General features: G+C 33.8%; 5 protein-coding genes across 9 annotated transcripts; all 5 read right to left on the bottom strand.

The window, feature by feature from the left end:
- Positions 1-1,323: 1,323 nt before the first annotated feature.
- Positions 1,324-3,953, bottom strand: LOC114178473 (cation/H(+) antiporter 15-like). The gene is made up of 3 exons (XM_028064402.1): positions 3,729-3,953; positions 2,628-3,626; positions 1,324-2,556 (listed from the first exon to the last, which is right to left on the bottom strand). Exons 1-3 carry the CDS (start codon positions 3,951-3,953, stop codon positions 1,324-1,326), a joined length of 2,457 nt encoding a protein of 818 aa, XP_027920203.1.
- Positions 3,954-4,803: 850 nt separating this feature from the next.
- LOC114177805 (extensin-like) lies at positions 4,804-7,108 on the bottom strand. Its single transcript, XM_028063350.1, has 2 exons — positions 5,176-7,108; positions 4,804-5,078 (listed from the first exon to the last, which is right to left on the bottom strand). The coding sequence occupies exons 1-2, from the start codon at positions 6,298-6,300 to the stop codon at positions 4,992-4,994; spliced, it is 1,212 nt and encodes a 403-aa protein (XP_027919151.1). The 5' UTR covers positions 6,301-7,108; the 3' UTR covers positions 4,804-4,991.
- Positions 7,109-7,650: 542 nt separating this feature from the next.
- LOC114177806 (50S ribosomal protein L7/L12-like) lies at positions 7,651-11,670 on the bottom strand. 4 transcript variants are annotated; one of them, XM_028063351.1, is made up of 4 exons: positions 11,585-11,670; positions 8,993-11,360; positions 8,235-8,402; positions 7,651-8,139 (listed from the first exon to the last, which is right to left on the bottom strand). In XM_028063351.1, the coding sequence occupies exon 2, from the start codon at positions 11,297-11,299 to the stop codon at positions 10,826-10,828; it is 474 nt and encodes a 157-aa protein (XP_027919152.1). In that variant the 5' UTR covers positions 11,300-11,360; positions 11,585-11,670; the 3' UTR covers positions 7,651-8,139; positions 8,235-8,402; positions 8,993-10,825. The 4 variants fall into 4 exon arrangements, with proteins under 4 accessions (XP_027919152.1, XP_027919154.1, XP_027919155.1 ...); XM_028063353.1 differs by having other exon boundaries at positions 8,993-11,329; XM_028063354.1 differs by having other exon boundaries at positions 8,993-11,308; positions 11,585-11,656.
- Positions 11,671-12,436: 766 nt separating this feature from the next.
- Positions 12,437-13,934, bottom strand: LOC114179297 (NAC domain-containing protein 104-like). Its single transcript, XM_028065585.1, has 3 exons — positions 13,630-13,934; positions 13,074-13,342; positions 12,437-12,819 (listed from the first exon to the last, which is right to left on the bottom strand). The coding sequence occupies exons 1-3, from the start codon at positions 13,790-13,792 to the stop codon at positions 12,640-12,642; spliced, it is 612 nt and encodes a 203-aa protein (XP_027921386.1). The 5' UTR covers positions 13,793-13,934; the 3' UTR covers positions 12,437-12,639.
- Positions 13,935-17,834: 3,900 nt separating this feature from the next.
- LOC114179556 (histone deacetylase 14) lies at positions 17,835-23,631 on the bottom strand. Of its 2 annotated transcripts, none has more exons than XM_028065937.1 (9): positions 23,519-23,631; positions 23,091-23,284; positions 22,352-22,426; positions 21,473-21,574; positions 20,161-20,232; positions 19,936-19,992; positions 19,089-19,340; positions 18,507-18,688; positions 17,835-18,374 (listed from the first exon to the last, which is right to left on the bottom strand). In XM_028065937.1, exons 1-9 carry the CDS (start codon positions 23,556-23,558, stop codon positions 18,074-18,076), a joined length of 1,275 nt encoding a protein of 424 aa, XP_027921738.1. In that variant the 5' UTR covers positions 23,559-23,631; the 3' UTR covers positions 17,835-18,073. The 2 variants fall into 2 exon arrangements, with proteins under 2 accessions (XP_027921738.1, XP_027921737.1); XM_028065936.1 differs by having other exon boundaries at positions 23,091-23,287; positions 23,519-23,614.
- Between the last annotated feature and the right edge of the window lie 943 nt (positions 23,632-24,574).

Below are 24,574 nucleotides of genomic sequence, written 5' to 3'. Positions count from 1 at the left end.
TATAAATACCATTGTTAGGATTGGAATATATAGGAAAGAAGTTTTTGGATTGCAAATATAAAGTATTATCTTATATCATGGGGACAATATATTTGAAAAACAAGTACATAATTTTGTAATGGGTTGGAATACCCCAAGTGCTCTAATATAAATATATATATTTATATTTTGTTGATAAAAAAAAAAAACACATCTAATCATTATATAATAATTAAACAACCTTTTAAAATTCCTAGTTATAATCATCACCAACCTTGTGGTAATATGAGAAATTAATTATCACTTAATAACAATTTAAAAACCTTCTAAAATCCCTATAATTATGGCCAACCTTCTAAATAAATAATGTCAAGTTGATGTATGCAATTTTGATCATGTACATCTATCGATACTCTAAAATAATATACCAATTTCTTAGAAATTGATAAGCTTTCTCATATACTTTTCTTAATATTTAAGGTGAGTAAATTGATGTTAACTTTATAAAAGAAGTTTTAAATTATTTTATGATTTATTAACCTAAAACACGAAAAATATGGTCACATGTAACGGTTATTCATCCCTAACTTCTCTTCAATTCAAGTTCTATTAGACCTATCTACTTTGGAGGTTGAGATGTTGGTTCCGAGTACCTCTAGATTCAAAGTGTTGAAATGTTTACAAAGACACTATACTCACATCTCAAATATATATGTAAGACAATAATAAATACTATACTAAATGTATAAAGTTTACTTCGTCAACGGTACCATTTATAGTTCTGTTTTTTGCTTTTACCAAAATGACCTTTGTGTGCTTTTACTAAAATGAACTTAGGTTACATAGGTTAGGACCCCTCCTTGGTGCTTTTGGGTTGTGTTAACGTGACTTGTTCATCTAATCTTTGATTAACTATTAACCTTGTTTTAGGAAACTGAGAAAGTCTTAGTGTACGTTGCCACTATTAACCTTGGGAAGATGATATCATTTCAGTCTCATACAACACAATAATTATGTGTATTAAAAAATATATAATGATAAAAATGTTATTATTTTCAGTTGTTTAACATTTGTATATTATTAATAAGTGTATTCTATGATTTAAAAGGATATCTACCTCTGAACTATCTCAAATTTATACTCTATAATTTTACACTGAGCGAATTTTAAATTGTTTGTGGAAGCTTTTCTCTTATTGTAGGACTTCACTGGATATCAATACATACATATATATATACATATATATATTTGAATGATGCCAATGAATGAGGAATATGTCATCCATTGAATGATGGCATAGAAGGAGGCTATCATGATTCACATATTCTTCATTTGTGATCGTCATCATGGTGTTAATGTCTGCTCATCCTGGTCTGTTTCCAAAATATCTTCTTCCATTCCTTCCCCAAGATATTGTTGCACTATCAACACAGAAGCAGTGGCTGCAAAATCTGATGAAGCCAACAAGTCCCCAATTGCCCCTAACTCAGGACATTCACTCCAATCAGTGAGTCCTGCTATGAGTGGTGATTTCATTTCTTCGCCTCTCCCAATTATGAAAAGGTCGTGAACATCATCCATTGACCTTATTGCTGCTACTGTCTGCTCTCCATTGTTCACCATTTTCTCCATATAAACAACTGAGGCATCATTCTCACGGCTTGTCCTAAACCAACTTATAAGCCTGTCATCAAGTTTTTTCTGATTGTCCTTATCCGTGTTCACTGTCAGTACCGTACTTTCGTCAGGGCTGTGATCACTATGTTGATGCAATACTTCTTCCGCATAAACAAAACGCATCAGAGTAAGGTTTACCCCTGGATTTTCTGACATCCTCCATGCATAGCTCAGGGCTTCTCTATCATCAGGCCCTCCAAAGAACAACACTGCCACATTGTGAGACTTTTGTTGATCTGGACCCAGATGGGTGCTGGTATTAAAGCCTCTATCCACTAGAATCCCAACGGAGCAAGGTGCTTGGCTTAGTATATTGATGTTCACACTGCGGTGTGACATGTTGGTGGGCTCCATTTCACCATCAACCGTTTGATGTTTGTGGAAAGGGACGATGATGAAGGCCACACGCTTTTCCTGAGCCAGGTTGCATACGTCCTCGTGCATGGTGGAGTAAGGGGAGATTACTGTCGAGGGCTGCACTGAGACGTTGGAAGCTTGAAGCTCGTAGTTTCGAAAGGCATTGACTATGTGTTCAGATTGAGCTTGAGTCTTGTTACAGGCTGGATGGTCTGAATCCTTGGAGGTATGATGCTGAACGAGGATTAATGCAGATGCATGGCCACTGAGTTCGGTCAAATGGACCATGTAAATGCATATTGGGGACTTCTTTGAAGGGTTAGTGGCGTCAAGGAGGTTAATCATTGTGGGCACATTTCGAGGAGTGTGGATACAAACTAGGACTCTGAACTCTGATTCCTTTTGTGACAATTGAATGGTTCTTCTTTTGTAAGGTATCACTCCCCTTACTGGTTTGTATATAAGTGACATCCCAGGTACAATGATTGCTGTCATTAGCACGCTTATAAGCATCAAGGTTGCAAAGGATTCGCTGGTCAAAACCTGTAGTGAATTCAACAGCAATCCCAGAAACATTATAGGAATAGTAGCAGTAGTAGAAGAAGTGGGTGTACCTTTTGATCCTTGCCAATGTTAATGACAATAATTTCAACAACGCCTTTTGTGTTGAGGAGCAAACCAAGGACTGCTCCATCACGAACTGATATTTGATAATAGAGTGCAGCGATCACAGTGCCAATGATTTTGCCAACGCAAGCCAAAATAACAAGAGTGACCAAAGTTGCCCATTCTTGGAAGTTATCGAGCAGTCCAAGATCAGTTTTTAGGCCAGTGGAGGCGAAAAATAGAGGGAGCAAAAGCAACGTTATAAAGTCCTCTAGCCTTTCCACAAGAGAGAGCCCTAGAGGTCCATGTGGGATTGTCAAACCAAATACAAAGGCTCCAAAAACTGCATGTGTTCCAATAGCATCTGTGATCAAACCTGAGAGCATCACACCTGCTAATATTATGCACATATAGAAATCACTGAAGGTTTCACCCTCCGGGGTTTTCCTCACCATCCACAACATCAAAGGTCTCACCACAAAAATATTAAAAACAATAAACCCTATACTTGCCAAGAAAGTCGGCAACAGAGTGATAGAAGGCGTATTACGCTGTGCCAAATTAACAGAAAGAACCAAGAGCAGACATGAAAGCAGATCATTAACCAGTGCAGATGAAAGAGCAATCCTTCCCAACTCAGAGTTGATGAATTTCAGCTCTGCAAGGATTCTCACAAGAACTGGAAACGCTGCCACAGAAAGAATTGAACCAATGAATAGGATGTTAGCGGTGCTTCTTTCTGCTACTCCGTTGAATTTTATCAAATACGCAGAGAACACAGCTCCAACTGCGAAAGGTAGGATCATGCCTAGAACTGCTATGGTCACTGCTTTTCTCCCTATGCGTCTCAACGATGCTGCATCCATCCCCACTCCCACCAAGAACATAAAATATACGATGCCAACGTTTGCCATTGTTTCAAGCAAGATCTCACCTCTTTGAGGAAAAACTGCATCAGAAAATGTTTGGTTTTTCCCAAGCACCGAAGGACCCAATATTATGCCTCCCTACACACACACATGCATGCATGTAATTAACAACTTAACATTAAGCACATATGATGTAAAACTTTTACCGGATTCATAGTAGAAAATGTTAAAGGGACTAACCATGAGTTCAGAAATAACTCGTGGCTGGCGAATGGGCTTGAGTACGTACACAAATAGACGGGTGACAACGAGAACTAACACTAATTGCAAGAGAAAGAGAGGCAGAGAATAGTTCAAGGGGTTTTGCTTATTCCAAACCCCTTCTGATGTTATCATGGTGGCTGCGTAGCATATTATAGGTTTCGTTTCGTTTACATCAAACGCCAATGCAGTTTCCTTTGCCATCACTCCCTCTTCTACTCAATCCCAATGTATATATATATATACCGATCTAGCTTCTTTGCTTCCTCAAACATTCATTGCCTGAGTCTTACCAACACTCACTCAGCAGAATATAAGCATGCATCACCTAATTTGCATGCAAAAACCGAATACAATCGAGTGTGTGGTTTGGGTGATTGATGAATTCAAAAGATGAAAAATGAAAGAGAGGTGTTTTTCTTCATTTTCTTTTTGGATGAAACACAGAAATGAGAGGAATGTAATGAGAGAAGTTATGTTCGTATGTTTGATGGTTATCCATTCAAGAGGGAGCTCTACTTAATTTTCATGGCTTATGTTGGGGTAACTATTTTAAGATCAATGATGCTAGACACTTGAGCACTTGAGCCACATGTGTGGGATTGTGCATTATTTCTATTTTTAAAATTATTTTTTATAACTCCTACCAAGTAAAAATAAGATTAAATCACCCAACATCTTTATTAAAATAGATAAATAAACTTTAGATATTTGACATGTTTTTTTACATCACTGATGTTATTAAAATCGTTTTTTTTTTCTTCATTTCACTTATATATATATATATATAATAAATTTTATGCATAATACGTATGTCCTATATTCTTATATCACATCCTTGGTCATTTTTATTTTATTTAGAATACAGCTTACAAATATAATGTTTCAAGTCTTTTCACAAAATTTTGATTATAGTTGTTAATTAAAAGGTTACAGCTAGAAATTTAGTATTGTCAAAAGTAATTAGAAATTTCTATTGAAAAATAGTTATAATTATACAAAAAGAAATTATGAAAATATTATTCATAATCTATGAATCAAAGGACTAAGATGATAGTAAGAAAAGATAAAGAGCGTATTTATACATGTTAGCAAAGAATACAATTAAACACAGAAAGAACAAAATGTAAAAAAAATATATGGGTATAATAATTCTTTATTCAGTTTCACACATTTAACTGATTTTATATGTTCTGCAAACACACCACCAATCCATGTTCTTCATATGAAACTTTGAAAGTGTCATGTGATGACAGATAACAAAATGGCAATGGCGACTCCAACACTGGGCCATGTGTTCCCTTGCCTATTGTATGCTTGCGCGCCATTCTGTAAACAAAAATGAAAAACATGATTACAAAACTATTACGTTAGAAAAGTGTACAATTGTGAATCAAATTTGAGCGTTGAAAGACAATATATTTACCGCATTGGGATTTGGTGCCGGTGCAGGCGTCTCTTCTGGCTGGGTTGTGGTGATATCTTGAACAAGTGGTGCTGGTGGACTCCTCCGAATAATGGTTGGTGCTGGAGCCAGAGATTGCGAGTGATGTGTCTTGTGTTTGTGTCTTCTTCTCCCGTGCCTGTGGGGAGGAGGTTCTGGGGTGTCATCTTCGCGTGCTGGTGCTGGGGTTGGTGTTTCAATCGAAGGCGTTGGTGCAGGTGTTGGCGTCTTACTTAGTGGTGAAGGAACAGGTGATGGTTTTGGCGCTTTCTTTTTGTGTGCAGGTGCTGGTGCTGGTGCCTTTTTGGCTGGTGCTGGCGCTGTTGGTGCTTCGGCCGGTGTTGGGGATACTTTTGGAGTAGGCAATAATGGCAGTGGTGGTGGTGAAATAGGGGCTTTTTTGGGTGGTTGTGGTGGTGAAATAGGAGCTTTTTTGGGTGGTTGTGGTGGTGGGATTTTGGGGGATGGGGGTTTCGGACTTGATGCTGGTGTAATCTTGGGAACAGGTGGTTTCACTGGTGCTATTTTTGGGGGTGTTGTTTTTGGAACGGGTGGTTTCAAAGGAGCTATCTTTGGAGGTGTTGTTTTGGGAACTGGTGGCTTCACTGGAGAGGAGATTGGGGGTAAAGGCTTGGGATCTGGTAATTTCACAGGAGCAGATGTTGGAGATGTAGCTTTTGGAACTGGTGATCTCACAGGAACAGATGATTTTGGAGATGAAACCTTAGGAAGTGGTGATTTCACCGGTGCAGATGAAGTTGGAGATGAAACTTTGGGAAGTGGTGATTTACTAGAAGTGGGAGAGGTTGTTGCTGGTGGTGGTTTCCTTGAGGGAAGAGGGGTTGCTATGACAATGGGAGGCTTTGTAGCAGAAAAGGGGGAAGCTGCATTTGGCAATTTGGAGGGTGAAGATGTGGTTGCTGGTGTTGGCTTGCTAGTTGAAGTTGGAGAAGATGCTTCTTGTTGTTTAGCCACTGATGGTGCAGATGGAGTTGTGTTTGGCAATGTTGAAGGTTGAAACTTGGAGGGTGTTGGTGTTTGGGCAATGATTGTGGGTAGAGGGTTGGTAAGACTAGCTAAAGCCAAAACCAAGAACACTGCACCCATTGTGTGTTGGAACTGATTTGGTAGGGAAACTTAGATTGCTATTTATGGCATGTGGATTATGGCTATGATTGGATAGAAGGTTGAGATGTAGATGACATAGTAACCATGTAAGAGGAGATGTAGCCTTCGTGTGATTACAACATTAATGTAAACAACAGAAAAGGCATAGGATATCTTGTAATAAGGGACCTACGCAACCAAAACTCTCTCTTTGGATTTAACTTTCCATGGTTGCATGCTATGAGAACACAAGTTTACCTATTATAAATGCCATACACATGACCTAAGTTAGTAGGAGTCATTGCCTTCTGTTAATATCTGATGAACCAACATACCAATGTGATTTAGATGTTTTCTCTTTCCCACAGGAAATCTCAGAAGAATGAAAAAGAAACAAAATCAACATGATGTTGGAGATGATACTGCTTAGAATTCATTAAGGAATAAAAAACCATAGTATAGAGGATGTAGGGTCAACTAGTTTCATATTCTAGAACTACATGTTTGATGAACTTACTGCATAATTATTTCCATAACTTTTCTGTTATAAGTAGAAATGATTCTGTTCGTTAATTTCATTTTGTTATTCTCACTGAAATTTTTAAAATGTTTTGCTTCTATACTTAAATCGAAATGCATGTTTACAAGTCGAGGCATCCATTATTTTAATTCAAGGTTTTCATCTTTTTTCCTTCTTCAGCTATGAGAAACAGGGCAATGATACATTGATATTTCCTAAAAAATTTATATAACTAGTTAATTTTCACTATGTTATACTTTTCTTTCTATTTTTCTATAAAGATTTATTTTTCTAATTATCGCGTTATCTTTGAAAACAGGTTATTAAATCGTTATTTGGATGTTAAAAGATTATTTTTCTTTAAAATATAAAAATTAATACTTTAATAACTAATAAAACCATTTAACAACTGGATTATAATAATATAAGAAAATGATTGATATGTTAAATCAGATTGTCATATGGTTATATATTTAAATGAAATATGGTTGTATATTTAAATAAATTGTAAATATAACACCACTCTATATTATCAAAATTAATTATCATAAATAATAGTCATTTGTTGTGTTTTAAACTAGCAGGACAGGGTTTGAATCATAAATATTCAGGAGTTGCAATGTATTTGTTTGGTTAGAAGAAGTCTTGAAAAAGTCAACCTCTTATTAATTCTGGTTCATGCTCGTGTCCAATACAAAACTAATAATTAGCCCTATACTCTTAAAGTATAAATCATTATTTATATTTAATATGAATTCAAACGATGTATTTTTATAATTTTTTTAATATTACATTGCAACCAGTGCTAATGAAATTTATTTTCATATCTCTTTTATTATAGTTTTGGTTTAATTGAAGTTAATAAACAATATTTAATTATATATTTTCTTTTTTCATAGTGTTTGGTTTAATTGAAATTAATCAACAATATTCTATTGTTTCTTTTATGTAGTGTCTGCTTAGCTTATGCCAAGGAAATTTATTAAAAAAATTACAAACAATGGGATATTCCATTATGTAAAAGCACATTAAGTTACTATTTTCTAAGTTTATTTTAATAAGAATATAAAATGAGCTAAAAACATGATGAAAAGAAAAGGAAATTAACATGTTAAAAAAAAGCTGCCAGTGAATTAAGGTTTTTGGGTGTTTATCACAAATCATCACAGTCAACTTTCCAAAGGTTTAGAAAGACCACACCTCTACAAGTCCCCATAGATACTGCAAATGTTGAAGCATATCCACAAGGAAGCAGAAGAGGTACTTCTAGAAGCCTTTTTTGTGGACTCTTCTCAAACTTACCATCTTCAAATTTTGTCCTAAAAGGTACACAAGGTATATATAAATTTAATAATTACACCGTATATACATGTCACCACATAAATTTAAAAAAATCCCAATCTGTAAATATTACCATTTGATAAAACTTTCTCACAAACAATTTGAAAACAAGCATCACCTAGACATTAGCGTTACAACTGCACAAGCACGGGCAATGAAGTCGTGAATCATGAGTCCCGGCTATAAAGTATAGCAGAATATGAAACCAATCAGCTAAAGTAGAAGGCTATTGAAGTATTACCTGTTAAACAAGGCAAACCAATCAGAAAATATATTTATGCGAATAATAATTCCAATCTGCTAAAACTGCATTACAAGGAGTAGTATATGGATATGGAAGGACTAAGTGTACTTGCAGCAAGAGCAGATATCACAATGTGTTCACATGGCTCAAGCTACAACATGGCCGGAATCATTGCTCAGAGAAGACAGAAAAAAGTCAAAGGTTTATAACAACTTAAAAAGAATGGGTAGACTCCACCAAGTTTGATCTTGACGAAGATCAAAGTGGGAAAAAGGTGATATTAAAATATGATTGCACTAATGCAAAGCCAAAGACATCATTTAGATACTAATCTATATGCCTTGAAGAGGATTGTCAGAATATCTTCACTGATATAACGTTAAAAGAGGAAAGAAGATGAAACTACCCTCCTCCCCCACCCACACCCAATATAGGTATCGCAAACAATTACATAAAACTTACTTTTTTTCTGAGAGCAAGATATAGCCACAACAACTATAAATAATTTTCTGAACACCACCAGCACCATGCTACTAGTGATCCTAATATTCAAAAAATGTTTGAAGCAAAGATGTGACCACAAATACCTGCAAGTTCCTAGATGTACTTGAGTCTTTCTCTGAAGAACAACTGATAATAGCAACCAGATCTTCTAATCTTTTCCGCTGCTTCCATTCGAGCTGATACCATTACCTCCTTCGAGGAGCTTTGACGACACTAAATTGACAAAAGGCAGAATAAAAAAAAATAGAAGAAAACGAGAATATGTATTGATAACTTCTCTGTACAGAGAAGTAGTCCTCTTTACAAGGTAATATTAGTACCTGTGAAGTAATTGAATAACAGTTGAAAGGAGCTATGCTCATAGTAAAATGATTGAAAAAGAGAAATTTTCTTTACAAGGTAATATCAGTAGCTATGAAGAAATTGAATAACAATTGAATGAAGCAATGCTTAATGTAAAATGATTGAACCAGATAAATTTAACAGTTCTGAGATAGACCACTTCTCTATTCTCAACCCAAACCAATGACCAATTGCTAGTTCTCCTCCCTCTCCTCTCAGTTATCCCTTACCTCCTTCCGATCTTTTCCAGCCTGATTCTTTTAATACCTTCCACCAATTTACCTAGACCGAATGCTCATTCTGTTATCTTTGTTGTCTCTCCTCCCTTATCACTTATTCTGCTACCATTTGCCTCCCCTCTACTTGCATATACCCAAGAGCTTCGAAGGGTCCAGCAGCCCATTTATTTCCTTCACTTCTCCTCCATCTTATCTCCTTCCTTTCCTCTCACAGACTTGTAAATTAGGTCTATAAGATGAATTCACATTTCTCTCCAATAGATTTGTTTTCCTCCCAATGTGAAAAAGTGATAGTTCAGCAACCTGAAACGTATAGCTTAGCGTGGAAAACATCAAAAACAAGACTACAATATATCATATGCATAAATATGTCGATCACTGAAAATGGTATAAAAACCTTGCAATGCTAGTGTTAAAGCATTACCTTTTCTACCTGCCAAAAGCCGCATAATGTGCTAGCAAGGATTTAACAACAAAAATACGTTCATCCTTGACAAAACAAAACCTGTTTATCAACCCTAGGGATAGGAAATTAATGATTGAACCAGTGAGATTAACAAAACAAATTGACTATAAAATTCAGATTTACATAAACCCATCTGCAACAGAAGAATATCACTACACGTGCAAACATAACCAATTTCCTTTTCCTTGTCTTGTCAGTGCATGTGAAAAGCAGATAACAGCAAAACACATAATTAGCCGTAAAATAGTATTATGTCAACAACAGAGTCGTTAAGAAATTAAGGAAAAATTTGGATAGGAATCGGGAAAGCAATAAGACTAGAAATGATCTCATTTATATTCGGAATTCTGATTTGAAGCGAACTGAAGTTTGTGTGCTCTATGGGGATTCTAAACAGTTATTTTAAAACATGTTTCATGTTTAGATCATTAATATACTTTAAGCTTTCTTTTTTCCTAATCAAATAAACAAATTCTACAACATAAGAAAGTGCTCAAACTTCTGAATTTCAGCTAGAAGCGTCGCCAAATCTGAACGGCCATGGCATATTTTCTTCAAATATCATATAAAACCATCCCTCAGTGAAATTTGGCCATTTTTCTCGTACCAAAGCACTTTATTCACCCAGTGTCCAAGTCCGCATATTCACCAATCAGCAACCATTCCAGCAATAACAGACCACACACACCTCTCCAAAGATCAAACATAACATTAGCCCTTTAAAAGTGGTTACCACTGTCAAACTTCAACTGATACAGTGCCACATAAAATAAACTGAAACATGTAAGTTATCATTTATACTCGTAAACAGGTTCCAATGGTTCTACAGCTAACACAAAAATCTGGAGTACTAAAACAAAACTTCGTAATCACTCCAACACGATAGAAGCCCCCAACTCCTTGAGCTTCTCCATAATGGGATTAGCCTCCTCCTTGGTGAGCCCCTTCTTTAATACACAGGGAACCTTTTCCACCAAGTCCTTGGCTTCCTTTAACCCCAACTCAGTGAAGGACCTCACTTCCTTAATGATCTTGATCTTGGCAGCAGCATCATACTTTTCCAACTTCATATCAAACACTGTCTTCTCCGCCACAGCACTGGCCTCCAACCCAGGAGACCCGGCAGGCGCCATGGACGGTGTCAAAACACCGGCCACCGGAGCGCCATAGCGGTGGAGACCCATCTTGAGCCGCCAGAGGACGGTGAAGTCGTGTCTCTCAAACCTGTTAAGCTGGAGAAGCTCGTTGGCAATACGCTCCACCTTCTGCGCACGCGCCTCCGTGGAGAGAGCACGCGTCAGGTTCACAAACCTTGTGGCAGACCTTGCGGCATGGTGAGACATTGCCTTTCCCTTCACCACACCAAATTTTCACTAAATACAAATGCACACACAAATCGACAACCTAATCATATGAGACAACAAACGACAAGTGAAAATATTGTTTAAGAACTAACGGAAAAATTATATAAGGGAACTTCAATTTACTCCTAGATCAGAACAGTTCAAGTTTTGTGTTGAGATGAAGAACAAGATTGTTAATAAAACAAGTGGTGGAAAGCATCATTAATTAAATATATTAAACATAATGAAAGTTAGAAAAGAGAATGGGAAGATGGAAGGGCATACAATGGGAGATTTTCCGGCGCCGGACGATTATGCAGTGCGTCGCCCACGCTTTTGGGTTCGCTTATGTGTGAGAAATTGAATAATTGTTATGTTACCAGATAAATAATAGGAATTTTATTATTTTTATGAATATTGAAGTTATTTATTTATTAAATAAATAAATAAATAAAATATTGTATAAAATTAACATTAAAATTGTGTAATCATTATTTTTAGAAAGATAATTATTTAATTATTTTACAGTAAAAGAATTATTTAAAAACTTGTTTATTATATAAACAATTAAATCATATTTTTATTTATTAAACATAAAATTGTCTAATTAAAAGATGATAGGAAAAAAAGTGCCTATGCTCTTTGTATATATAATAGTATAAATAAAGCTTTTATTGCTTTCATAGTTTGTTGTTGTCTATGTTTTTTATTAATATTTTTATTATTTTAAAATAAATGTTAATAATATTTTTACTTTAGTAATTATTATAATTTTAATAATTTGACTACATTTTCTTTTATTACTGTAAAAAGTTGGATTATCCACTTCAATTTCTTAATTGGCAACATTTATCTCTGTCTTTATGTAACAATGAAAAATGCATTCAAATAGTTACGAGACAAGACAACGCTTATTTATAACAGAGTGGCTAGTGGTGGGACCCACGTAGTTCTGATTCTCTGTAAACTGTATAAACTGTAAGTATATATATATATATATATATATATATATATATATATATATATATATATATGTGTACGTATGTGTATGTATAATACAAAGATGAAAATAACATTATATAAAAGAAGTTTCAAAACAAAAAAAGAAAGAATAAAAGAAAAATTGAAAACTCTGTATAAGCTGCATTTCACAAGCAAAGTATATTCTCTATGATGCATAAGGACGTTTGAAAAGTGACAAGAAAAAAGACATTACCTAATTAATTAACTACAGAATCCGTAATCTGCCATTAAAAATACATGTATAATTGTATATAATTAAAATTCTAGCATGCAGATATATAGATTAATATCCTAACATTTGCTATTCAAAATTTAATCTAATTTGGAAGGCTCATAACTTCTTCAAGGTCATCATCTAGTGACATATAAAATTCATCTAGCCATGAAAGCTCAGTTCCATTGTCATTCTCATCGTTGTAACAGTTTACACCTTGTTTGGGTTCACAACTTTTCTTCTCATAGACTTTGCACAAAACCCATTTACTCCTACACTGATCCTGTATTCAACGATATCAGAAAACTAATTAGCACAATTAATGAACGGTTCTTTAATCTTGATGGGTCTATAGGAAGAATCATCTAACAAACAAAACACTAATAAATTTAAATTATATAAACCTAATCGAAGCACTTTTTTTAAAGTTGGGATACATTTGACATTTTTTTTAAAAGCGAATGTCATATTAACACAGTTTTACTATGTGAGTATCATCCGAGTAATTAAACCTATGATTAATAATTAACCACTTACAGATTTTCTTCTTCCTCGAGTACTTCCACAAGATGCAGTGCTAAAACTGGATGAGCAAATATGATACTCTTGCATGAACCAACTGGTTGCAGTGGCTTGTGGAGCTTCACCATGGTTGAACACAAGGTACTTCTTAAACCCCACTTTTTCAGATGCAGATACTATTGCTTCTGTCACTCCTATTTCCTTCCAATACCCATTTTCTGTGGATCTGTTTTCCTTCACTCTGGTGAAGAAATAGTGTTGATTTCCACTTGACAACGCTTTACCTAAACATACATAAAATGTACAACAAATATGTAGGTATAGTAAACATAAAACTAAACAAATATATATGATTTTTTGTTTTCATTTGGGTCATGTAGTTTTGTTTTTTTGACTAAAAAGAACAAGTGAAACTTGTATATCAAAAGTTTAGCACAACTCAGACACATGTTGATGATGTTGTTCAGGCATCTGAATTTATAGTAACAAGACATGTAGTTGGATCCATCCATACATGCATGCATATGATTGAACAAGTTATTAGATATGTAGAAATGAAGTAGAGAGATACCATTTAGCTGCCATGGATGATGCAGAGAGAGGTCAAGGTCTGGAATGATGTTGGGATGGCATGGTAGAGAGGTTTTGGGATAAAGAAAGTGAAGGAGAAGTTCTTCATCAGTTGGAGAGAAGCAAAAGCCAGGAGGAAGGTTGACACTTCCACAAGCCATCATTTGGTTATTTTAGTTTGTGTGGAGGACTTCAACATTAGGTCAAGTTTGTCAAAGTATATACTATATATATTGTTAATTAAAGTAAGAAAGAGATTTTGAGTGATTATAATTCAGAAAAAGAATTCAGTTGCAAGATCAAAGTCGGCGTTGTGCAAAGAAATTGAGTAGGGTCAAGAAAAATAGCTAACAAAGGAAGCTCTTTTCTGTTCTATTGTGAGTTATGGGTTTTTAAAGAGAATGACCCACCCGAAATCACACTATATGATTGTGATTCATCTATTTGATATATGTCACAAGATAATTGATGTCACTGGTAACAATTTCTGCCATAACAATTTGTCCATCGAGAATTGAACGTTTACTGTTAGATCAAAAGTTATAACAGTTAGTCTGGACACAACTTTTTTACTTAAGAGCGTAATAATTCAAATAGTATATTTTAATTTTGACTTGATTCATCTGACTTTCACGAGAAGATTAAGACTACTCTTAGGAATCTAAGTGTGAGTCTAAGTCCCACAATGATCAGAAATGAGAAAGTAGAGCACTATATAAGAATAAAGACCCATAAACCTAATGCTTTAAGATTTTTGGTTGAGAGTGGTGTTGTTCTCCCCAATGAAACTCCTGTAAAACCTGACAAGTGGTATCAGAGCCGAAAAGGGCAAAAGGGCGGTAGATGTTCAACTTTTTTTTCTTTATTCAATGTATAACTCGTATTCAGGCTTTGAATTTCCAACTGTGAATCATAATTTAACATCACATTATTGTGCATAATTATTTGAGTTAGCAAGGATAAGCACTACGGGAATATTAAGACCTGCCTTATCTGCATGATGCATGTTTCCTCCTTTTTTTTTTAACTGTCAATTCTAGTTTCCTCCCACTTGCTACCACAATCCATCACCAACACCTTAATTTCGCTTTCTTAATTATCTATTCTCAATTAATTCATAATATTTGAACATAGGGAATGTGGTTTTGAATAATCTAGAGTTTTGCTAGTGCTACTTCCATGGATGACAAGATTATATGTGATAACAATTACTCCATCTCGAAAGATGTTCCAAGATTTAAATTAGTCTCAAAGTAAAATGAAAAGGGAAAATATAATTTCAAAAGAGGATATTCATCACAAATAGTGGGACTAGTCAAATTTGGAGTGTCATGTGCATATAATTTCGGCTTTACTTTTTGACTTCTCACTTAAACCATGGTGAAAGTAATTTTTAAATTTATTACTGCACAAAAAAAAAAAAAATTGGCTAACCTTTATTACTTACTTATTCACATCTAATCAAGGTTGGACACGAGTGGGTTGAGTTCATACTAGTGAAGATATTTAAATTAAGGGTTAAATATGTTTTTGTCCCTCAAGTTTTAGTGACATTTAGAATTAGTCTCCTCTTTAAAATTTTTTACCAATTTAATCTTTCATCTTTAAAAATGCGTGAATTTAGTCCTTTTAACCAAATTTTGTTAAGTTCATCTGATGTTTCAAGTGCATTTCATGATAGTATTTGAATTGTTTATACCATATGACATATTTTCGCTTCAATGTTAACTCAAATATTATGATAAAATACGTTTAAAATGTCAAATAAACTTAACAAAATATGGTAAGAATGACTAAATACACGCATTTCTAAATATGAAACACTAAATTAGTATAAAGTTTCGAAGAGAAATTAATTCCAAAATTCATTGAAACTTAAGGGACCAAAAATATATTTAACCCTTAAATTAATTGATGTTAAAATTCTGATTTTTTTAAATACTATAAAATTAAATTGGTTTAAAAAATCTAAACCAATCTAAATTGATTTTTATTTGGTTTGAATTGATAAAAGTATGAGATGAATTTGGATGTGTATCCACTCTTACTATGATATGGATATGACATGGTATAAATAATTAAGTAGTGGATAAAGATGGGCATGAATATGTTTATTAATTTGCAACTTTAATTATAATTATCTAGTAAGCACTAGTATATGGTGAATGGTGGGGCAATGACATCTAAAAATGTGTTCTTTACATGGTTTGAATAGCATGTGTCATAAGTGTTCTTGCTCACCTTCACCCAGGCATGAATCATTTTAACCCTAACCATGGATAGACCAAGTGTTACGGGTATATAGTTCATACTCAAACCCTAAAAAGATAAAATCATTCAAAATGTTAAAGGCAACCCATTTGAATTTTTAATTATTGCAATTTGCACCGTTAGAGGAGGATTAAATTACGTGCTAATTAAAGACTCTGAATGCTTAATTAGAGGCATTGCATATTCATAGAACATTGAAAAATAAAGTCCCTTTTCTTCATTTTTATCCCCTTATTTTCCGCTTCTTAATTATGAAAAGAAGCACCTTTGGTTCCTGGTACTTGTCCTCTTCATCTATTTTTAGCAACACTGATTCTATCAAATTAACGTTATTCTGGTATGCTACTTAGTGAGGCAAATATAACAAACACAAATAATTTTGTTGCATTATGGAGGATGGTTTTATTGCTCTTAGTATCTGATTCATTAATCATCATTACGCTTCACTAAAGGATAAAAGTTTATGAGATCTTGCGTCATGCAGTGGTTGGTAGGTCACACACCTTTTTCTGCCACTATATCGTTCATAAATAAACAAGTGTTTTTATTTAACTCTGATTTTATTACCTTAACTCCCCTTACATGTGTGAATGGAAATTCTACTTAGCAATATGAACATAAAAAGCATAAAGCTTAGATTTTTATTTTTTTTCAAATTTTGAGGAGGAGGATTTGTTGTTTACTTTGTTTTCCACTAGAAACACTTTTACGTGTTCACATTCTTTTTCATTTTATTACCTCCAACCTACCATTTGGGTAACTAATTAGAGGTTGTTGTTTTCTCATACATCAATCTATATCCTTTTGGAATATTGACACAATTTACAGTGTGTTTAATAATACAATAAATCTTGATGTTCAAGTTTTTTGCTTAGAAGATTAAAATGGTTTAGTATTTATGTGGGTGAGACTTTCACATGTGGAAATAACATATTGGATTTTAACCAATTTGAAAGTGAATATTTTAAAGGGTATAACTTTGTTTCCTTTAATTTATTAATGCAACATTTAAACCCACAAATGCTTGAATAAATTGGCAGAAGCAAAAAAAAAAAAAATTGTTAATTTTATAATTTTTAAGTTTGATCATTATTTAAAATTTATAGAAGAAAATAAAAAACTCTGGTTAACAAGCTCCTTCGGCTAACCTCTCTATCTATGAAAGCCTCTTTCTTCTTTCTTAATTAAAAAATATTGTATTATTTAGATGTACTCTAAAATGGTGTTGGTTCTTCATATAATATGCTGGAATGATAATGAATCATAAAATAATCTTTATAGTATTTTTTTTAATAACATAATTGAATCAATTTTTTGAAAAATTAATCCGTATAATAAGATGGATTGGGAATAAAAGGACAAGTTTTATTGAAAAAAAAATGTATATCAAAGGTCAAAGGACCATTTTGATATATTATTTCGATTATATTTTTATGAAGACATCTAATTAGTATCTTTAAAATAGTAATTAAAAAACATAAAACTGATTAATATTTAATTTTAAAATAACGAGGACCATTTAATAAATTAAAATAAAACATGAACAAAACATTATAAAACTGATTAATGTTAATCTATGATTCAGGTCGACGACACTACAGCCCTGGCACAGGAAGCTTTTGATCTAATAGGCTAAAGTTGCACAGTCCAACACTAGTACAAAGTGCATGTTTGGAAACTCATTACTTTTGACTCAAAAAGATGACTTCAGTTCCTTCCACCAACGTGCTTTTTGGCCCCAATCACCACATTCCCAAACACACCTTAATTCTACCAGTGGCTGTATGCAAAAATGTCTCAAACAAGTAATATGTTGTCAGTTCATAGTGATCCTCACAATAAGCTCACTGAATAGAAAGTGAAATCCACTTAAAACAATTTGGTGAGACTAATTTGTGAAGAGTGTTTAGAAACTTTATAGCTTGCACTCCTCAGTGATGTAAATATATAAAACAAGGTTTTATTCCTTTGTATATAGTGACATGGCTATGACAACATGATCATCACAACACAAGCAATTCTGTACCATTGGTTTTGCTTCTATGTGATAAGTGGGGCAGAGACAACCTAAGGAGGTAACGACATACACTTGTGGATGGAACCCACAGAACATGAAATTATTAATGTTAGATAGATTATATATATACTTGTCATGTCAGTTTCTGATTTCGACATCAAAGGGAATGAATGTGTTTTATCCTCTGAATTGCTTGCTTAACTTTTGTAGATGGCTCTTCGTACAAAATGTTAGGGTCATCGAACTCAGATGCCAAGCTTCTGTCACCAAGAAGAGCACGGAATGTGTCTGCCACTGAATATGACAGAGACTTCAGATTATATCCTCCTTCCAAGAAGAACACACATCGTCCACCACATAAATCCCTCGCTAGTTGTTTAATACTGGATGCTAGCATGTAATATGTTCCAGTTGTATATTGAAGATTAGCGAGTGGATCCAACACGTGCCCGTCATATCTAACAAATGAACAACAAATTCCACATGTAAAAATGAGATTGGTGACAATTTGTATGAAGAAGCTTTGAATATTGTCTCAAAAGTTTATCAGTGTTTTTCCATTTATGAGCATGATTCAGAGAAAGACTCACCCAGCAGAAACAAGAATGATGTCTGGTTTAAATCTTTGTGCACATGGTACAATAACTTCATCGAAAACGGTTCTAACAGCAGTATCACCTGAGCCTCCAGGAAGAGGCAGATTTAATGTGGTTCCTTCACCATCTCCACTTCCCACTTCATCAAATTTACCGGTACCTGGGTAGCTTCCATCCTGAGTCACGGAAGGCATTAGAATAGCATATATAAAGTAGTTATTTGTAAAATGTTTTAATATATAAAAATGTTGAATTGAATAAGAATACTTTTAGTGAGTAAAAATATGGTCAGCGGCAATATACAAGTATAACACTTTCCCTCTACCACAAGGCATCATCTTCATGTAAAATAAAACAAAATTGCACAATAATCTAAAATTTTAATTTAATAGAGACATAAATTTTCAAGAATCTTAGCAAATTCACACTGAAGATACCTCTACTGTCATGACTTCTAATTTCTAAAACATCAGTAAGTAACATTGGAAAAAGAAACGAGAATCATTGAATGGCATTTCAAAATCAACAACAACGCAAGAAAACATAACCAGAGCTAAAACTAATTTAGAAGCTTACTTGATGAAACGAAAGGAAAAATACATCTGGATCATTATAGAAAGCATCATTTGTTCCATTCCCATGATGAACATCAAAATCAATAATAAACACACGCTTCAGTCCATGGACACGCTGAGCATGACGGGCTGCAATGGCCACATTGCTGAAAATGCAGAAGCCCATAGGTCCCTGCGGAACAGCATGATGTCCTGGCGGTCTTATCAGAGCAAAACCAGTGGGTGCATCACTCTTTATCTTTGAACCTGCAACCTGAATATGAAATTGAACAAAAGAAATTTCTATCCAAATCAGAAATATATACCCAGTTCACTATACGTCTTTAAACATTTATGACCGAGACTACCTATTCCAAACACCTTAGTTGTATTAATTGGAGGACCACGATTTTCGTATCAATGACAAACCCCTCATGCAAGAGCCAACAAGCAGCATAGAAAATGTACAGTAATTGAACTTAATCATGACGAATGACAGATAAAAAAATTGATCATTTGGTCATACAGTCCTTGATACCATGTTTCTAAAAGCTTAAGCTTGAAAGTGGGGACTCAAGAATGCTTTTTCTTTTATCCCTAACAACTTGAAATATATTAGACACACAATGTATTTCCAAAACTTGTTATATTTGTGACTCCCTATCTCCCCAAACATTTATGATACAAGATAGATATACGCAAAATCGATCAATAGCAGGTTCCGATGAAAGAAAGACCCAAATTTCCTAGAAGAACAAAATAGTCCTTTTGAAGAAGCAGATATGAACATATCCATACCCACTCACTTACCCCTCCCCAAAACACACAAATTATTACCAAGATATGGACATGCCAGTTTGAGAGATCACCACTGAATCCACTAAGGCTAATCCAGCACCAGCTGCAATTATTGACTCCTGAAAGGTCTGCATCATGAATACCACCATAAGAATGCGGAAACCACAATATACATTATATTTTTCATGTATTTGCAACCACAGTAAACTAAAATGTAATGTTTCTAGCATAGAATGACTTCCAGAAAAACCAATGAGCTTGGGAAAGAATCATAAAGCTCTTGGCAGAGAAATTACAGTGGCAGTGGCATATGTTGGTCCAGAACCTTCAACGAAAATGAGGCCCTTCTCCACAGCCCGATCCATAACCTATAAGGATTGAGAAGAGTAAATATGACAAATTTTAGATAAGAAAATTCCAGTGCAATGGTAAAATCAAATACAATACAAGTTATGAAAAGCTACAACATGGTCAGTGTTGCTGAACACTTCAACTAAAAACTAGGATGGTGGAAATTGGAGTGATCAGAATTCAGAAGACACTAGTAAACATATATTGAGTATAAATACCCAGTGAACAGTTCAGTGCGCAGCAGAAATCCTTGATTTGTTGTTTTATTAACATTGTGCATTAGCACACATCAAGTGGAAGTAATCGGCAAAAGTGATGCAAAAGCAGATAACAAATTCAGCAACTAAATAATTCTTATGATGTAACATATTTAATTGAAATACAACAGCAAGACTAAGAGACATAATTCAAAGCATAAATGAATGTATAGCAGAAGAGGAACAAATATAACAGAAACTAGCGTATTTCCAAATCACAAATTCTTCATTACAATGTCAAATTGAAAACATTATAATTTAAAAAGCACAACATCTCATAAAAAAAGAATTGAAGCAAAGGAATTTTTAAGAGTTTTGGCTAAGGGCACTTAACTCCACGAAATTGGTTAGACTAATCAAGTCTTCTAAGGACTACACTGTTCATATCCTTTGTTGATGAGGAATCTCAACACATCCTCATCCCTACGATTGAACATTTGGAGCATGGGCAAATCTGATTGGACCAACAACAACACCCCTCACTTCCAAGATAAGATATATCGAACATGGGCAAATGCCGGTGGCCAATAATGGATTTAGGATAGAATTTAATATCACCTTAAAATTTGGACTTAGTGACTGACTCAATGCTTTTAAATTGGCTTGTAACATGAGGATTACACTAGTTTTATGAACTCTAGAGGCTGCAATTTTAGCAGCACAAAGAGGCCGCATCTAACATGAGCTAGGGGAGACCTTCATTAAGGCAAATTTCCAACAAAATGATATATACAGTACTCATTAGTTAGCTAGTTACATAGATAGTTTAGTTTGTTGGTTGGAAAAAAAAAAGTTACCAATAAATAACAAGGGAGCTAAAGAGGGATCATCTTGAAATTTTGCGAGAGAATTAGGGCCTTCGGCATTGTGAGACACAGACCCTCAAAGTTCTGCAGTGTTCTATCCTTTGTAATTCTGGACTTGTGAGTTTATCCCAATTTCTTCATAATAAGATATCAGGATTCTATCTGAAAACCCAACAGTAAAGAAAAAATATTACCTTTTCAAGTCCAGAAACATAGGCCCTTGCATGCACACTTGCAATATCATCTACTGAAGCAGGCTCAAAATTTTGAAGTTCAATTAACTCAGAGCCACGGAACTGAATCATACATAAGATGAATTTGTTAACATTAATATACTATACTATATAATGCCACTATACCAGAATGACAAATCATAAGACAATTCACATTATCATCCAGTTGAGCCTGTCTCTTTCTTAAATTAGCAAGCCTTTTTGTGGCTGACAACATCCGCACAAACCCTACAGCCACAGATTTCCTAGGCCCTCGAGAAGCTGATTTGTCTTTCAATCAAATAGAAAACGTTGCAAATTAACGTAAGTAGATTGTGATATATTATTGAGGATAAAATGCAGCCTACTTCTGTACCCAGAAAAAGACCATCATTCGTTTAGTGTGTGTTTGTTTGTTTGTTTTCTACTTCTGGGAACTATGTTCTATTTAAAGAAAAAAAAAATCATTTGCTAAGAGTAAACTTTGAAAATTGTTTTCAAAACTAATACCTTTTTTTCAGCTCTTATAAAATCTAGAACCCTTATTTCAGTTTTCTCGTACTTGTCTTCTTTCTTATAATACTCATCAACTTCTTCCCTTATTCCTACTATCCAAAAATTAGTTTCTGGGAACGGATTATAAAATAGTCTCTAAACACTAAAAAAGAAAAACTGAATCAAAGTTTCGAACATTGAACAAAAGCGATTTGAATGAAAAGACACTTTGTTTATTTTCTGAATTTCAGACAACTAAGTTTTCAAATGTCAATATCTACATGATATCAAGCTTTCAAAAGAATATATGACCAAGGCATAAACAGATGACAGGCAAAATTTCAAAAGCACCATAGCTTTTAGTACCTTTGAAGAGAGCTGCATTTCTTCTAGAGCATTCACAATTGCAGGAACTCGAAAATGAGATTCTGGATGAGCCTCCTGTAACAAATAGTACATCCAAATTACAATCACGTAGATGCGATGAATTCAGCCACAGTGGCAACTGACAGCACATATAATCTCTGCTGGTATTTCTAACCAAAACAGAATTAGAGTACAACAGTAGCAGATATCACACTGTAATACAAGTACACAATCCCCCGACAAAAGTTTAATTTAAAATAAGAACATGCACGAACTAAGAAGTTCAAAAGAAGAAGAAAAAATTGCAAACTAACTTTAAGACCTTGTTAATTCCATTAGCACACGTAGAAGTAAAGAATAAAAGTTAAAATAAATTGAGCGTATAAGTTAAAATCAACTTACGCATCTAACTTTATAAAAACTGTTTTCATTTCCAAATCCAAAAGCCAATACACTTATTTTTCCCTCTCTTTTACATACTAATGGAAAGAGTTATCTAAAGATGCTCTAACTCCCTATGCCAAAGAAGGGAAAAGACTGAAATTTGAAATTGAATTTGAGAGAAAATGAAATTAGAGTTCTCCCCATTTTTTCCAACCAAATAAAAGAAAGTTCATTGTTATCCATATTGTCTCCTTTCTGTATTCTTTTCTCTCCTCCAAACAAACCATAAGAATCACAAAGAGTCGAGGATCTAGTTGAACCCTTTCAACAGAGATTCAAAGTTGGAATGATATACCTGGTTGTGCCCCATAGATGCAGCGACGGAGTATATAACCCGTGCATCACTAAGCTGTTCAATAGAAGGCAAATCGTTCCTAACACCAGAACACGAAATGGATGCTCCGACCCACCTCCGATTCTTCCGGAATAAACAATCATTACTCGTTCTTATGTCCAAAACTCGGTGACCCACCAAAAAGAACGCATTCCCTGCTACACAAGCACAGTTTTAGGCTCTGGGAAACATTTAAGTTTCAATTTTGATAATCCTAAATCCCAATTCCACAACATAATTCGCCTCACACAAAGATTGCAAAAATGGTCTTATGATAAGTAAAAAAATCCTCCCTTTAGCATATTGAAATGAGTGGAAACTAATTGTATTGAAAATTGAAGTGGAAGTTGATGTGATGGTGCATTTGTGAAAGAAAGGAGGAATAGTACCCAAAGAGGAAGGAATGCTAGAAAGCTTGTGAAGGTGCATGGAGAAGAGTTGGAAAATGTTGCCACCACAAACACAACTTCATCAGTTGAGTTATCACAAACATAGGATAACAAGACAAATTCATATCTTATACTTCCCCTAGCAAATTTCTAGCAGTCACAATTTTGAATTTTTCACATAATTGTTTGTTATTGGATGAAAATATAAAATTAATAATTGTTTCTTATTTTATTAGTATATATTAAAATTTATTTTAAATAAACAATTAGTAGAACATAAGACACTTGCTAATAAAATTTAAAAATAGAAAGTTTTCACTAAAAGTCTTAATGATACACATGATAACAAAATATTATTCCTGGAACAACACCTTAATTATTTTTTGAAATGTAAAGCTTTAAAGCTATATAAAATTATATTATGATTTTAAAAGGAATAACTTTAATTGTAATATAACATTATTTCACTAATTAAAAATTACAAACAAAATAATTTAGATGTAAAAATAAAGCTAGAAAAGGAAGTTTAAGAATGGCAAGACTACATATGATATGATAAGTATTTTTTTTAAGAGGCCACCGATTTTTAACAGTGAACCGGTAAAAAGTATTCACTTATACATTAAAGTCATATCATAAATGTTATGATTTAATTTTAACTAATTTTAAACTTCATAACTACACATGATAAAAAAATATTTACTTTTAGTTTATTTTTAAAAATTTAATGCCAAGCATAAAAAATAGGCAAGTATAAAAAATAACAAGAATTTCTGTCAGCTAAAAAATCATAGTAAAAATGTGTTCATTGTTTAAAATAATTTTTATTTAATGTATTATGATATTCATTGAAACCGTCAATGTGTCTTAAAAGTTAAAATGGTAAAAAAGGTCTATATAATTGATAGAAAATTGAATTTAAAATTAAGAAAACAAATGCTTCATATTTTTCTTAAATTATTCTTTAAGAAAAATCATAGAAATTTGTTTTAATTATTTAACTATCTCAACATAAAAACCTTACATTATCATTTCTAAGGATGTGTTTATTTTACT

The sequence above is a fragment of the Vigna unguiculata genome, chromosome 3 (assembly GCF_004118075.2).
Source record: "Vigna unguiculata cultivar IT97K-499-35 chromosome 3, ASM411807v1, whole genome shotgun sequence".
Classification (NCBI taxonomy): domain Eukaryota; kingdom Viridiplantae; phylum Streptophyta; class Magnoliopsida; order Fabales; family Fabaceae; genus Vigna; species Vigna unguiculata.
The sequence above is the reverse complement of the archived record's forward strand: the minus strand, read 5'-3'. Positions and strand labels throughout refer to the sequence as shown.

What these genes read in the sequence shown, in the direction of transcription:
- LOC114178473 (XM_028064402.1), bottom strand. Translation starts at nt 3,953, where the DNA reads ATGGCAAAGGAAACTGCATTGGCGTTTGATGTAAACGAAACGAAACCT. An exon ending in GAGTTATTTCTGAACTCATG is followed by an intron (nt 3,627 to 3,728) that starts GTTAGTCCCTTT and finishes GTGTGTGTGTAG; the next exon opens with GGAGGCATAATATTGGGTCC. An exon ending in ACATTGGCAAGGATCAAAAG is followed by an intron (nt 2,557 to 2,627) that starts GTACACCCACTT and finishes AATTCACTACAG; the next exon opens with GTTTTGACCAGCGAATCCTT.
- LOC114177805 (XM_028063350.1), bottom strand. Translation starts at nt 6,300, where the DNA reads ATGGGTGCAGTGTTCTTGGTTTTGGCTTTAGCTAGTCTTACCAACCCT. An exon ending in CGGCACCAAATCCCAATGCG is followed by an intron (nt 5,079 to 5,175) that starts GTAAATATATTG and finishes TTTTGTTTACAG; the next exon opens with AATGGCGCGCAAGCATACAA.
- LOC114177806 (XM_028063351.1), bottom strand. Translation starts at nt 11,299, where the DNA reads ATGTCTCACCATGCCGCAAGGTCTGCCACAAGGTTTGTGAACCTGACG.
- LOC114179297 (XM_028065585.1), bottom strand. Translation starts at nt 13,792, where the DNA reads ATGATGGCTTGTGGAAGTGTCAACCTTCCTCCTGGCTTTTGCTTCTCT. An exon ending in TCATCCATGGCAGCTAAATG is followed by an intron (nt 13,343 to 13,629) that starts GTATCTCTCTAC and finishes ATGTATGTTTAG; the next exon opens with GTAAAGCGTTGTCAAGTGGA. An exon ending in CTCGAGGAAGAAGAAAATCT is followed by an intron (nt 12,820 to 13,073) that starts GTAAGTGGTTAA and finishes CGTTGAATACAG; the next exon opens with GATCAGTGTAGGAGTAAATG.
- LOC114179556 (XM_028065936.1), bottom strand. Translation starts at nt 23,558, where the DNA reads ATGCACCTTCACAAGCTTTCTAGCATTCCTTCCTCTTTGG. An exon ending in TAGCATTCCTTCCTCTTTGG is followed by an intron (nt 23,288 to 23,518) that starts GTACTATTCCTC and finishes GTGCTTGTGTAG; the next exon opens with CAGGGAATGCGTTCTTTTTG. An exon ending in ATGTTTCTGGACTTGAAAAG is followed by an intron (nt 20,233 to 21,472) that starts GTAATATTTTTT and finishes CAATCCTTATAG; the next exon opens with GTTATGGATCGGGCTGTGGA.